The 13,942-nt window shown below is 38.8% G+C and overlaps 1 protein-coding gene across 8 annotated transcripts in view; it reads left to right on the top strand.

Annotated features, from left to right (window-relative positions):
- RREB1 (ras responsive element binding protein 1) overlaps window positions 1-13,168 on the top strand; it is a 146,341-nt gene extending 133,173 nt beyond the window's left edge. For 7 of the 8 annotated variants that reach the window (XM_074208282.1, XM_074208281.1, XM_074208279.1 and 4 more), the window contains 3 exons: window positions 779-943; window positions 7,422-8,234; window positions 10,376-13,168. In XM_074208282.1, the coding sequence (XP_074064383.1) occupies window positions 779-943; window positions 7,422-8,234; window positions 10,376-10,899 (1,502 nt within the window). In that variant the 3' untranslated portion in view covers window positions 10,900-13,168. The remainder of the gene's footprint in view (window positions 1-778; window positions 944-7,421; window positions 8,235-10,375) is intronic. The other variant, XM_074208284.1, reaches the window with a different exon arrangement.
- The last annotated feature ends 774 nt before the right edge of the window (window positions 13,169-13,942 follow it).

Raw genomic sequence — 13,942 nt, 5'->3', positions numbered from 1 at the left:
TAATATGTCTCTGATCTGTCTTTACCTGCTCTTGAAGGATGAACCTGGGTGGCTGGGACTTGAAACAAGGTGATTTCTCTACCTTTTGGTTGGTCTTCTGAGTTAGCTGCCAGAGAGACATCTTTGGGGCCAGAGAATTCTTGGTGTCTTCAAGGGACTCATCATATTGTTTTGTCTGATTGTGACTGTTATTCCCTTTTCTACTATATCTTCATCCTCTTAATTATCGAAAAATGTCTTAGGGTCCATTTATCTTGTAGAAAGAGAAATAACTGTTTATTTTCTTGTCTGATTTTAAAATTCTTTACAGTATTTTATTCAGTTGCATTTACTCTTTATCATTTATAGTAACATGAAGTTATTTTGCTAATTAAATGATAATTTTGTACAATTATGTGATAATTGTAGGTTTTGTATGAGATAGCATAGCATTATAGTGTTAGATTGTTGGCTGGCTTTTGGAATCCAGCAATCCTGGGTTTGAGTCCCCGTATTTCTGGTATACATTGACTATGTGGTCCTTTTAGCAGGCATTTATTAATTTCCACACTGGGCGTCCCCTCATGCCAAGACAAAACTAAAATGTTTTAATTGTATGAGATGATATTCAGCTTTATGAAGAATAAAAGCATGCTTTGCTTTGTTTTTGAGACATTAGATATTTCATTGTTTTGTATTTAAAAGTTTACATTCAACCAAAGTAAGGGGTGGGGGGGGATAAAGTAGCTCTTGCCTTTCATTAGAAAGTCAGATAAATCTATCTTTTTTCCTGCTTCAGGTCAGAAGCCCTACCCTTGTCAAAAATGCGACGCCTTCTTTTCTACCAAATCTAACTGTGAACGACACCAATTGCGCAAACACGGAGTTGCCAACTGCTCCCTGAGAAGAAACGGGCTTATCCCCCAGTCAAAAGAAAGTGATGTTGGATCTCATGATAGCACAGGTAGTTTTTTCAGGTTATTCAGAATAAAGAAAGAAAGAAAGAAAAAAAGACCATTCATGTGCTTTTGATTAAAGTTTTTATAGGAAGCCACTAACCAGTCCATTTATCCTGGGACCGGTTGTCAGGGGCCTGCCTGAGAGATACAGGTCAGGAAGATATAAGCTACTGAGACTGACTGAGCCAGACCTGTCCTGAACAAACGTGATGGGTGGCTTGGTAGCCAGGGCAAATTTGGAAATGATTTTTCCACTTCCCTTTATGATTTTTTTCAAAGCCCTTGCTAATGTCAGTGCTACAGGCACTTGAAAGGGAGATTTTATATGACTCATGAAAGAAGGTGTTAAATATTTGGGTTTCTTTTTTTTCCCACCATATAGATGCAAAGTAGAGATGTTTCACTCTGGCCTATGTGGCTTGTAACCTTCAGGGTCTTGATTTCCAGGTCATTGATGTTCCACCTCTCTTAGGATAAATAAGGTGACCCATTATTGGAAGGGTCAGTGCTCTGGTTAGAACCTGCAAACTGAGGGATGCTCCAAGCTCGTTGGCCGGGGGGGGGGGAGGGGGGATTTTATTTTTTTCCCTCCTTAACTCTCTTCTCAATGCAAAACTGTAGAGTTATTTTAGAGCATTCTGCATGTTCTTTCTTCCCTAATCACATTTCTACTCTACCTAAACAGAGTGTCTGGTGCTGCCATGCTCTTTGTTTCTCCAGCCCTTTGCTGAGCATTGACTGGCTGCCACAATTTCCTCCCTTTTGGCTTGCTCTACTATAGTCTACTTTGTGTGCTCATGTCCCCCATTCTCCTACATAAACTTTCCTCCTCTCTGCTCCTCACCTCTGCCAGGAGTTGGGACAAATCTGTTCAGTGAATATGGCTGCTTGTTGTTTAGTAACAATACTGCTGTTTTTTGGTAATAGTAATGCAAGAACTGATGATATTCTTGAGAATATTTTAATAATGAAATCATTGATATTGACCTTTTGAGAGACATAAGATGGAAAATCTGAGGGTTATCACCTCATAAAAACAATGCATTTGCAGTAGGAAGCCTTGGGACTCTGGCAGTCCTTGATTTCTCTTGCTCCGACTGAGTGGTAGTTTTCCTATTGCACAGGAAGTCAATGGGGCTGATTCTTCCTTAAAACTGCCCAGTCTTATCAGTTGGGAGGAGGAGGAGGAGGAGGACCACCTTAATGAATCAAAATGTCCATTTTCTTGGGAGATCAATTTTTCTTCTATTCTTTGCATATAATGCAAGAATGAATAATTGTGGAAAGACTAGAATCTTGGGCTCTCCTTGCATAGTTCCCACCTCCCTAGCCTAACCAACTTTACTGTATAAGTAGTTTACTAGTTTATTCCCACTTAATTGCACTTTAAATTGGAAAGATAGCCAGCTTTCTTGATTGCTTAGTAGAAGCAGATTCAGAAATTTTAGCCAAAATTAGTCATCCTAAGACCTGATCTATCATCCTCCAGGAAATCCAGGAGAATGCTATGAGTGACTACTGTTAATGTTTAACTTAAGTCCCTGATGCTAATTCTGTATTCATGGCTTATGGATTCTCTGAAGTCACTCAGAAACAGTAGTTCAAAGTGGATAATAATACTGCTGCTAAAGAGAATGGTAAAGACAGCCCTCAGATTTTAAGATACATTTTTTATTAAATACCTTATTGAATAAAAGGAGGACAATTTTAACCTATCTAATGATAGAAGCAACTTGTAGGTGCCTCTCATGAGGCATTAAAGTTTAATTAGCAAATTTTAAGTTGTTTCTTTTTTATGTTTCTAAAATTTTCCACCCAAAGCATATTTATTCTTTTATCTGACAGCACCCTTTGAGATGATCATAGGGAAGCCAACGAAGAGAAAGTGTGTTTCTGCTTTAATGGTGGTAATAATCTATAGTATGAAAGATAGACTGAGATATAAGGTTAGGAGAAAGAAAAGAGATACAGAAAAATAGAATGCAGAGATCTCACTTAGATTATTAAAAAACCAAGGAGATGGCAATAGAAGAGACAGGTTTAATTTAGCTTAGTTTTTTTTCCCTAAGATTCCTCTTAACTTAAAAGTGGAACTTTGGGAAAGCTATTTAAAAAAAATTTGTAATAACTTATGGAATTATTTTTCATGACTACACATATATAACCTATATCAAGTGCTTGAGGAAGTTGGTGGAAGGGAGAGAATTTGTTAAAAAAAAATTTATATGTACCATGGGGAAAATAAAGTACTAAAATAAAAATTTTTAAAATGGGAAAAAAGAGCTGTAGATGTTAGGTAGGAAAGGTTTAAGGATTTTTGTACTACCTGTTGCATACATTATCAAATAGACCATTCTTCTGAAAGTCTAAAATGTGCATCTTATTGTTGAATTTGAATGTTGCTGTAGTTAGAAGATTAAGCAGATGCTTAAAGACAGTTAACATCTAAGTCTCCCCCCCCCCCACTTCTGCTTCCCAGCTCTCCTTCAATGAAAAAGAAAATAACAATAACAATAATAAAACTTTGAAAAAGATAGCTTTAAATGATTGGGTTAAGTCAGAGCTAAACTGAAACTTGGGTTTAAGTTTACTCAAAATAGTGTTCTTTTTCTGACATGGCTGATTCCAGCATTAATCTATGAGGATATAAGTAGTTGACACCATTCAGATGTACTCTTTTCCAATCAACTTTTTAAAAATCTAAGATTTATGTCCAAGAAACTTGTTTTCCCCTCTTTGATCCCCTGATCCCCTACTGTGACTCCAGCCTTCTTTGCTTCACATTATGAGTAACATTATGAGGATCCTCACACCTTTACATGCTGATTTTTAAAGAGACTGGAGAAAAATGGATTTAATAAATGGTATTAGCCAAGTCTGTTGACTTCTAATATTTTAAAACAACTTTACCGTTAAATATAATGTAATGAATATAATGTAACATCGTCCTGTTATGCCAAGGTCTGGGATTAAAAAGATTTAAGACCTTGCTCTCAAGAAAACTATAGTCTAATAGGGAAACTGACAACTAGGTGAAGTGACAAAATATAGTGGCATTTAACTGGTTATTTTTGTGTTTTGTGATCTTAAGATTGTATTTTTGGTTTCTTAGACTCAAAGAATGACTTTAAGAGGATGAGTTTTAGCCACTCTGCTATAAAACCTTTCTATTTAATATAAATTTTTTATTGGATTTTATCTGGAATTTTAGAATATTTAGAGAACTCAGTTATTTGTGATAGAGTAGAACAAATGAGAATTTATCAATAATCTTTGATTCTAGAACCGTTTATTTACAGATTTCATTAAGAAAACTGAGGGAGATGGGAGACAGGAGAAGAAGTAATGTTATTTAAATATGATAAAAGAATCTTTAAGAAAGCATCAGTGACAATAGAGAATGAGAGCCTAGTCACAAAAGTGATAGAAGAAAAATAACGCCAGCTTGGAAATAACATGTACAAAATCACAATCTTATAACTTGTAAAAAAGGTAAACATTTAAAAGTTGAACATAGAGAAATGGGGGGGGCACTAAAAGGGGGGAAGAGGGTATATTGAATTATAAAATTTTAAATGTTTTAGCTATAGTGAACTTCTTTGATTAATCAATATTGAATACCTGGACCCCAGAGTATTCATATATTAAAATGATAATTCTTTTTTAAAAAAATCATTTTGTTTTTTCCAGTTATATGCAAAAACAAGTTTATTGAGAAAGCAAGTTATATGATTTACATTAAAAATGTTTAGTCATGTAAATTATTTCCATAATAGTTAATGTTGTGGAAGAAAACTACTATAATATCCCCCCCCCAAAAAAAAAAGAAACCTCAAGAAAAATAAAGGGAAATCTGCCTTCAGACACATCAGCTCTTTCTCTGGAGATGGAGAGCATTCTTGATTATAAATTATAAATCCTTCAGAGTTGTCTTGCTTTTGCTGCTGAGAAAACTGTCATTCACAATTGATCGTCCTACGATATTGCTGTTACTTTGTATTCAGTTTATTTTCCATTACATCTACTCATGGAAGTCTAGGATCTGAGAAGATCCTGGTCATTTTTTTAATAGCTGAATAGCATTCCATTAGTCACATTTTTGATTTGTTCAGCCAGTCCCTAACTGATGGGCAAATCCCTCAATTTTCAATTTCTTGCCACCAGAAAAGAGCTGCTTTAAATATCTTTATAAGTCCCTTTTCTTTCCTGTTTTTCATCTCTTCAGGAAAACAAACCTAATAGTGGCATTGCTAGGTCAAAGGGTTTTATAACCCTTTGGCCATAGTTTGAAATTGTTCTACAGAATAGTTGAATTATTTCACAACTCCTCCAAAAGTACATTACTGTCTCATTTTCTCCTGTATCACCTCCAACATTTGTCATTTTCCCTTTCTGTCCTATTAATCCAATCCAAAAGGAATAAGGTAGTACCTCAGAATTGTTTTAGTGTGCATTTCTGTAAACAATAGTGAGCACTTTTTTTTTTACTATGGTCATAACCTCATCTGAAACCTGTTGATATTTTTTGATCATTTATCAATAGGGGAATGGCTCTTATTTTTTATAAATTTGACTCAGTTTTCTATGTTGAGAATGATGATTCTTTTTAAAAATAGAACTATCATACATGTAATTTTCAATAGAAGACATTCAGAATTCTCTGCCAAAATGGAAATTCTCAAAGTCTAGGCATAGAAGAATAAAATGGAAAGTCATAATACAAGGATGGACTGGTTCACAAATTCTTCCTCCTCACAGAAAAAGACTGACAAGCAATACAGCACATGAAATTTAAGAAGAGTGATAGCTTTAATTGTAATTTTTACAGGATCCTTTCATAATATTCTCAGATTTAAAAGTCTCAGTATAAAACATAATTGGTCAGTTCTATGATAACCTTAGAATTTATGTAACTCAGTTGTAGAGCTTTGAGAAAGAAAGCACAATTTAGAATTATATAATTACAGTTATTGTAATTTTGATATTTTTACATTATAACAACAAAATAGAATTTTAAGAGACCCATAGCCTAATGTTTATTTAACTGAAAAAATTTATCTAAACTCAGCAGTTTGTAAAATCTGACTGCATTAACTGAGCTATTAGCAATTTAGCTAAATAGCAAATATAAGATAGCATTTTCAGTGGTTTTGCTTCTGTGGTATAGAAGCTTGGACGAGTACATTCTCTGTGTAGCTGGTGCTTTTTTTTTTTTTTTTGCTATCACTTATTACCTTAGTAAAGGAAGGATGATGATAGCAGCTAGTAATTTATCGAGCACCTACTTTTTGCCTGCATTTTGCTAAAAGCTTTACATGTATTATACCCCATTTGTTCTCAAAAACAGATCTAGGAGAGTGGATGCTTTTATCCCCATTTTGCAGTTGAGGAAGCTAGGGTAAACAAATTTAACAAATGCCTTGCCTAGAGTCCCATAACTTGTAAGTTTTGAAACCAGGTCTTCCTGACTCCAAGCCCAGTCCTCTTGCCACTGTGCCACCTGGCTGCCCCAAAAATCAAACTTCTTTCTTTAAATAGGGTTGCTAGCAAAAGTGCTGATTAGTTCATGTAGGGTATCTAATTGGAAATAAACATAAAATCTTGGACCCCAACAATTGTGTAGCAGCCACAGATAGAAATTCTTTAGCCCCATAAACTTTTCATAATCCTTATTTTTCCATGTTTCACAAAGCCAATCTTACAGCATTGTTTCCTTTACTCCATCAAATCTTCCTCCTTTCACATAACAATTATCACAACATATTGCCTCCAAAGTAATTCCAATATTTTAATTCTTTTAAGATTTATACCATACATCATCTAAATTTGTTCCTAAAAATGAGAAATACTTTTCAAAGAAGTCGTATTTACTTTTACCTGTGAAATATTTTGCCAGGGGATTTTTGTCATTTAGAGTACCTTGTTGAGTTTCAGAATCCATGCTTGGGTTTCATTCCATAATACCCTTAGCCAGATGGGTATTTTAGCATTTTGGAGGAGAAGAAAAGAGGATATATATGTTTGTGCATGCATGCTTCAGTCCTTCGAATGCTTAGTTCAGCAACTTAAACCCTACTCACCAAAGTAACCCCAAGGCTGTGACTGCCCTGAATGCACAGAGCTCTCCTTTCTTAGAGATTCACTGTCTCTGTCTCCTGAGTTCCTCACCCCTCCCTTGTCTGTCCACCTTGGGGAGCTGGGCTTCCTCCACGAAGCAGTTTGGTGAGGAGGCCTGGGGTAGTTTGGGTAGAAGGACTGACTAAACTGCCTTCCTTGTCAGACCAACCTGAAAATGGAGCCCACCTGGCCTTGAAGAAGGTGCATGCAGCAGCCCTCCACGGACCACCCGAGGTGGCCTGTGGCCAAGAAGGAAGATAGCTTTCCTGGGACTGGGGGTTGGTGGATGAATGTTAGTTCGGGCCCAGGGCCCAGGTTGGCACACATTCTCATTGATTCTCCTTCTTCTGTGTTTTTCCCCTACAGATAGCCAGTCCGACCCAGAGATCCCAGTAATAGGCAACGAAGTACTTGACCTCACCTCCAGAGATAAAGAGCAGCCGCAGCCACAGCCAGAGGCTGCTTCTGAAGGCGGGCCCAGTGCAGAGGCTGAGAAAGTGCCCTCGCCTACGGGAAGAGAAGAGGTGGCTGAAGAGGGTCAGGGGGAAGAAGCAGGAGAAGAGAAGGAGGAGGGGTCCGAGGAGGAGGATGCTGAGGGCCTAGAGGATGATTCCGTCAGCAACAAAAGTCTGGACCTCAACTTTGCCAGCAAACTGATGGACTTCAAACTGGCTGACAGTGACCCTGGGGTGTCTGGGGGTGTGAGCTCTTCTGAACAGGATAAGAAGCATGCCTGTGACATCTGTGGGAAGAGCTTCAAGTTTGCCGGGACCCTCACACGCCACAAGAAAGCCCACACTCATGAGGAGCAGAAGGAGGGGCAAGCCGGCGAGGAGGAAGGCAGGAGCCATGTTAGCGTTGAGGAGTCTGCAAGCCCCTCTGCTGCGGAACCAGCCCTTGACCAGGAAGACAGCCCAGTGGACTTGAAGCTGGTAGAGTCCCCATCGGGGGGTGATGTCCCTGGTGGGAGGGACAACGAGGAGAGCGAGAGCGTCTCAGAGGGGGAGGGTGCATCAGAGAGGAAGTCCTCTGAGAAGAGCGATGATGACAAGAAACCAAAGACAAATGGGACAAAGAGCATCATCACCAAGGCAGACAAGAGGAAGAAGGTCTGCACAGTGTGTAATAAGAGATTCTGGTCCCTGCAAGACCTGACAAGACACATGAGGTCCCATACAGGTAAAGATACTGAATCTGAAGGGGAGCATGAAATAAATCTTGGACTCAAAATAAAATAAAAACAGCATGGGGCCTCACCTGAGAAAGAAGACTGCCAAATATAGATCAATTTAACCTTTTCCAGTTCACTTTTGATAAATTCTTTTTTCTCTGTTTACTTGGGACCCTGGTGGGACCCTTTGACTCCCTTGGATTAAAAAAAAAACTGGTTCTTTGGAAAGGGCTGGCCTACCCAGTATGTAGAGACCCTGATCTGATCCCTCCAGTTCAGGTTTTTGATTGTGTTTGCCATGGAAACCAAATGATTCTTATCCCTTCATTTGGAATCAATTCAGTTGGAACCTGAAATAATAGTGGTGTCAGGCTCAAAGAAGGAAGATAGCTAGCTCAAATCTGTCATCATTCCCCAGATCTTCACAAAGGTGTGTGCTGCACATTAACTATCATTTCACACATCTTTTTCAATTTAAGTTTCTTCTTCAGTTTCTTGGTTTTGAAATAGGTTTAATTATACAGACTGATAAAGAGTCCATATTCTGTAGCAAAAAGTATTTTGGTTTAGGGATTTTAGCATGTTGAAATTCGCATTCTCCTGACCAGTGTATTGTCTGGCATTGACTCAATCCTGTCACCTCACTGACCCCAGGTAATATGGGGATAATACCTTTATGTAATAGGGATTGTTAGAGGATCAAATGAAATCGTGTATGTGAAAGTTATTTGTCAGTGATAAAGTACAGCGTTGAAGTGCTGGCTTATTAATTGCACTTTTCCAGCAGCATTATTATTATTATTAGCAGACTTTTCTTGCTTTCCACTCTGGCATACTGTCCTACCCCCAAGGGCAGGGTGTAGGTGGGGTGAGTGCCTTTCACTTATACATATTCCTGCATCAAATGCGTTGATGTGGTAGTACCAGCCAGTGGTACCTTGTGAGGAGCTGGGAAGGTTCATTGGGAAGTTTCTGCCACTGTTTTCCCTTGGGTACATAGACTCTGCTTTCTTGAATGTGAAAGTAGCTGAGTTGGCCTATTGTGTTTGCACCCCAAAAGAGTTTTTAGTACCTATTATTGGGGTGTGTGTATAAGTTTGACCTCACTACTCTTCTGCTCTTATCTCCGTAGGTTATACTATAATCCTCAAAAAAAAATCAGTCAGATCTAGTAAATTAATTCCTATGACCAGTGAAATGAGTCCTTGAGACTTCTAAAGCTCCGAAGATGCAGGATGCAGTTTCAAATAATTAGGCCATTTCATCTTTGCTACATTTTCATCTTTACTTTTTTTCTCTCTCTTCTCTCTCTCTGTCTCGCTGTCTCACAAGCATGGTGAACTAAACCCTAGTGTTCCTTCTTGGCCAAGAAAGGTTTTAAACCATGGAATGTGAACCTCTTCAGAGGAGATATTCTTAGGTTTCTGAGCAGGTGGTGTCCTCAGCTGCTCAGTAGGAGCTGAGAAATGCAGCTGTTCCGTTACGAGCCCACAGAGTGTTTCCCAGGAAGTCACTTATTTATTAAATGTTACTTAAAATTTCTGTTCATTTTCCTTGAACTTGCCCTGAGAAGAAGAGGTGTGTATGTGTAATATATACGTGTGTGTGTGTGTGTGTGTGTGTATAATATTTCCAGATGCTTCTCAGGTATCTACATGGAGTCTAATAAATAAGTATTTATTCCTATTAGGACATTAATCAAGAAGCCTAAACTAAGATTGTGGATCTTGGTCTGTATCAGTAACAAATGAGATTGGGGGGCAACTAGGTAGTGCAGTGGATAAAGCACCAGCCCTGGAGTCAGGAGTACCTGAGTTCAAATACGGCTTCAGACACTTAATAATTACCTAGCTGTGTGGCCTTGGGCAAGCCACTTAACCCCATTTGCCTTGAAAAAAAATCTAAAAAAAACCCAAAACAAATGAGATTGGGAAATTCTTAGAATGATAAAACATCTCCCCAAATAAAAGCATAGGAGAATCTCTCCCAAGTTTAAATGAGTTTTTAACCTATAGTATGTATATGTTTCCTTATCAGTTTAGGTATCCAGTATATCCCTTCAGAGATGCTGTGTAATACACTGAAGATGCTATTCTTAGAACAAGACCAATGTGTGTGAAAATTAATTTCTTTTCTCCTCTTATTCCAGGGGAAAGACCATATAAATGTCAGACCTGTGAGCGGACCTTCACCTTGAAGCACAGCCTGGTTCGTCATCAGCGTATCCATCAGAAAATAAAAAACACAAGGCACCATGGAAAGGAAAGTGATAAGGAAGATCGGGGTGAAGATGACAGTGAGAACGAGTCTATTCACAGCGGCAACAATCCACTCTCGGAAAACGAGGGAGAGTCCACTCCCAGTCTCAACAGCCATTCAGCCATTACTCGAAGTCGGAGAGAGAGCTTGGCCAACGCAGCCAAGGATTCGGGTCGTCAGGAGGAAAAATCAGGAGTAAGGACGGCAGGCATTTGTCTCGCCGAGTCCAGCAAAAGTAGCCAGAAGCTGGCCGCGGGGGCCGGCCCCAAGGAGCCGGAATCTCAGGGTAGTGCAGATCCCGAGAGCCCCTCAGGTTTCATTCAGGATCTGTTGGACATACACGGCAAGAGGCCCCCTTCAAACCACATCCTTGCCTCTTCCGATGGCACACCCCAACTTGTGGGAATGGAGTGACTCAGGGGGAGAGACCCAATCATCTGTCCGTCCCCAGCACCCAGACTGAAGCCAGCAGAGCAAAAGTACCCCAGATCAGCAGCTCCCTGGGTCTCCTCAGGGACTCTTAATTGTTGGGGAATGAGAGAGGGAAAGAGGGGAAGGAAGAGAAGCCCCATGGCAGACTGCCTCCAGTGCCAGAACCCTGTCAGTATAGTGATGCAAGAGACCCCAGGATATACTGATTCCGAGTGCCTTACTACTTTATTAAACCTTTTGGTATCATTGACTTTTTTTTTTCAAATTGATTTTTAAAAAAAAATATTTTAATGAATTATTTGGAGAGGACCTTTTTCATTTAAGCATTAATGTTACCTTTTTGTATTGGTGTGCGTGAGCCTGTTCGCGTGGAACTTTGATAGTTGCCGTGTTTTGTTCTGTGAGCCGGAAATGGGGAAAAGAAACCAATGCCCTTGGACACCACAGCTAATAACTGGAAGAAAATGATGTGAATTCTATGTTCCAGAGGAAAATTCAGATGAGATCTTAAATTCTCAAAGACATTTTTGTACTTAACTACATGATGGAGCTCTGATCTGGTTCCAGATATTAAGACAAGTGGTTGATGAAGGTATTCAAAATTGGTTCAAGCCAAAACCAGGAAAGATGCGAGCTTCAGCCTCATTGTAGTTTCCACTCTTTTCGGCATTAGAAATGGTGTTATTGTTCAATGTTTTAAGACTTTTTTTCTGGACTGAACATACAGAGAAGAGTTACCTTAGCAACTTAACCTATGGAAATTATGCACAGCTGTCATATGTTTGATTTTTTTTTTCTTTTTTTGCTTCAATATATGTATTATTATTATTGTTATTATTATTATTATTATTATTATTTTAAAATTCATCAGTTGCTAGTCTCTGCAGTCAGCAGAAACCAATGGGCAATATTTGTCCGCGGAGATCTATGATGCAGCTTTGGATCCCTGTGTAAATGTTCGATTACAGCTTTCACTAGTTCACTAGCCCTCATGTGGCAATTCTTCTACTGAACATAAATGAACCCTTCCTTCCTTAGTGGCTGGAGAAATAGAGTGGAGGCCAACCAGTAATCACCACCAGTGTACAGGGGACGTCTCAGCAGTGAGAGAGAGAGAGAGGAGTGCCCCCTGTGGGAGGTGGTAGAAGTAGTGGCAAGAGAGGGACCTCCACGCGCATCAGGAAAGCACCGCAAAGAATTATTGTGGAAAGAAAGGCAGTGATGAAATCTGTTACTCACAAATAAGGTATTCAGTCTTCCAGCTCAATGAAATGCAAACCATAACCCCCTTTTGCTACTGTCATGTTTGCAAAGCAAGGAAATACTACTACTGGTAATAAACTCCAAGTACAGTCTGGGCTGGTGCTTGAACAACAGGAACATGTCATTTCTGATTTCCCTCTCAGAAGCTGAACCCCCAGATGCAGAGAGGAAAAATTGCTTTTAGAGGCATCCCATGTAGGCAGTGGAATTCACCACAGCCACCAATGTATCCTACTGTAGCTGAGCTTGCTCGGCATCTTTTTTTTGTCCTTCAGATATGACCTCTAGGACATAGAGCCAATAGTATTGCCAGGGATGTCCTGTGCCGTTCCTCCACTTGAACCCCTCATGCCCCTCTCCCACTGCAACTACAGCTGTAGCCTTCCCTCTCTTCTTCATTTCCTTTCTAAGATTTCTTCCTCTTTTTAGCCTTAAACCATCCTCCTTTCCCTCTGTTTGTACATACACAGAAACATACATATGCATCCTTTTTTAAAATTTTTGTCATCTGATTCTTCAATTCCTGAAAGTGAAAACTCAACTGTCCAGACTTGACAAAGGAAGATACATGTTCTTGAGATAATGGAAAGTGATATGAAAAGAAAAAAGTTGAGATATGTGATTTTTTTTTTAATGTATTGGGGATGTCTGAATCAGTTTTAAAAACAAGGTTTTACTCCAGAAAAAAAAAAAATCAGAACCAATGATTCCCTTTCTGCCTTAAATAGGGTGTGATCTCCAGAATCGTAACCCAAATTATACATCCTCCATTCATTTTACTTTGTCGTTGATGTTACTGTTTGGGGTTTCTCGTGGGCCTTTTTTGTTGTCGGTTTGTTTCTTTTTGCGACTCTCCACACTAAACTGCGCAATATTGGGTGGGGGGAGCCATCACTAATCTCTGTGCTGCAGTGAGATGTAGCATTCATCAGTTCCCAGCAAGTGCCGCCGGGACGTCAGCTAGCAATAATCACTATTGATCTAAAGCTTTACTTAGTCTTTATATCCTAGTAGATGAGAAAGTCTTGCCACATTTTTTTGACATTTTTATTAGTTGAATTTGAAGATTTGTTGCTGTTGGTCTCCCTCCTTTTTCCCATCCCGTCCCGAATATTAAACTGTGAAGTTTATAATGTGTTTAAACTATGGGTGAATCTTAGACTTAGTTTGCATGTTTAGCTAATTTGTCTCTATACATTTTGTTTGATTCTTTTTTTTTTTTTCCTCTCTCAGGGCTTTTACAAAAAAAATGGATCTTCTGAAATTTTTTTGTGTGTCTGAGGTGCAAGTTTTTTTTGTTTTGTTTTGTTTTTTTGATTAATGGACTTAATGCTGAGATAATTCAATCACTACATTAAACACTTGACTGTGAAGCAAAACAGAGAAAACTCTGTGGGGCTATTTTTTTAATAGCTTTGGGGAGCTACATGACAGTCGAATGCCAGTTTCAGGAAGATTCATGATATTCTCTGACCCTTGTTTGTCTGTATCCTCTTTTCCTCTCTTTCTTCAAGAAGGAAGTTAATCTTAGTGATTTCAGCCCATACATTAAACAGGAACAATAATAAATGTGTAGAATTCATATTTTTCTAAAGGGAACTTAAAACTGCTGCTACAAGTTGTATACAAAACTGGTCTATGCCACATGAACAGAGAATCACAAGTTTTGTTTTGGTACTTTTTATTCCTCTTTTTATTTAGTTGTACAGTACTTCCAAATTCAGAATGAAAGTAAAAGCTGTTCTGTATTGAACCATCTAAG

Source organism: Macrotis lagotis, chromosome X (assembly GCF_037893015.1).
Source record: "Macrotis lagotis isolate mMagLag1 chromosome X, bilby.v1.9.chrom.fasta, whole genome shotgun sequence".
Lineage (NCBI taxonomy): Eukaryota > Metazoa > Chordata > Mammalia > Peramelemorphia > Peramelidae > Macrotis > Macrotis lagotis.
Note: the sequence above shows the minus strand (reverse complement) of the source record. Positions and strands in the feature narration are given on the sequence as shown.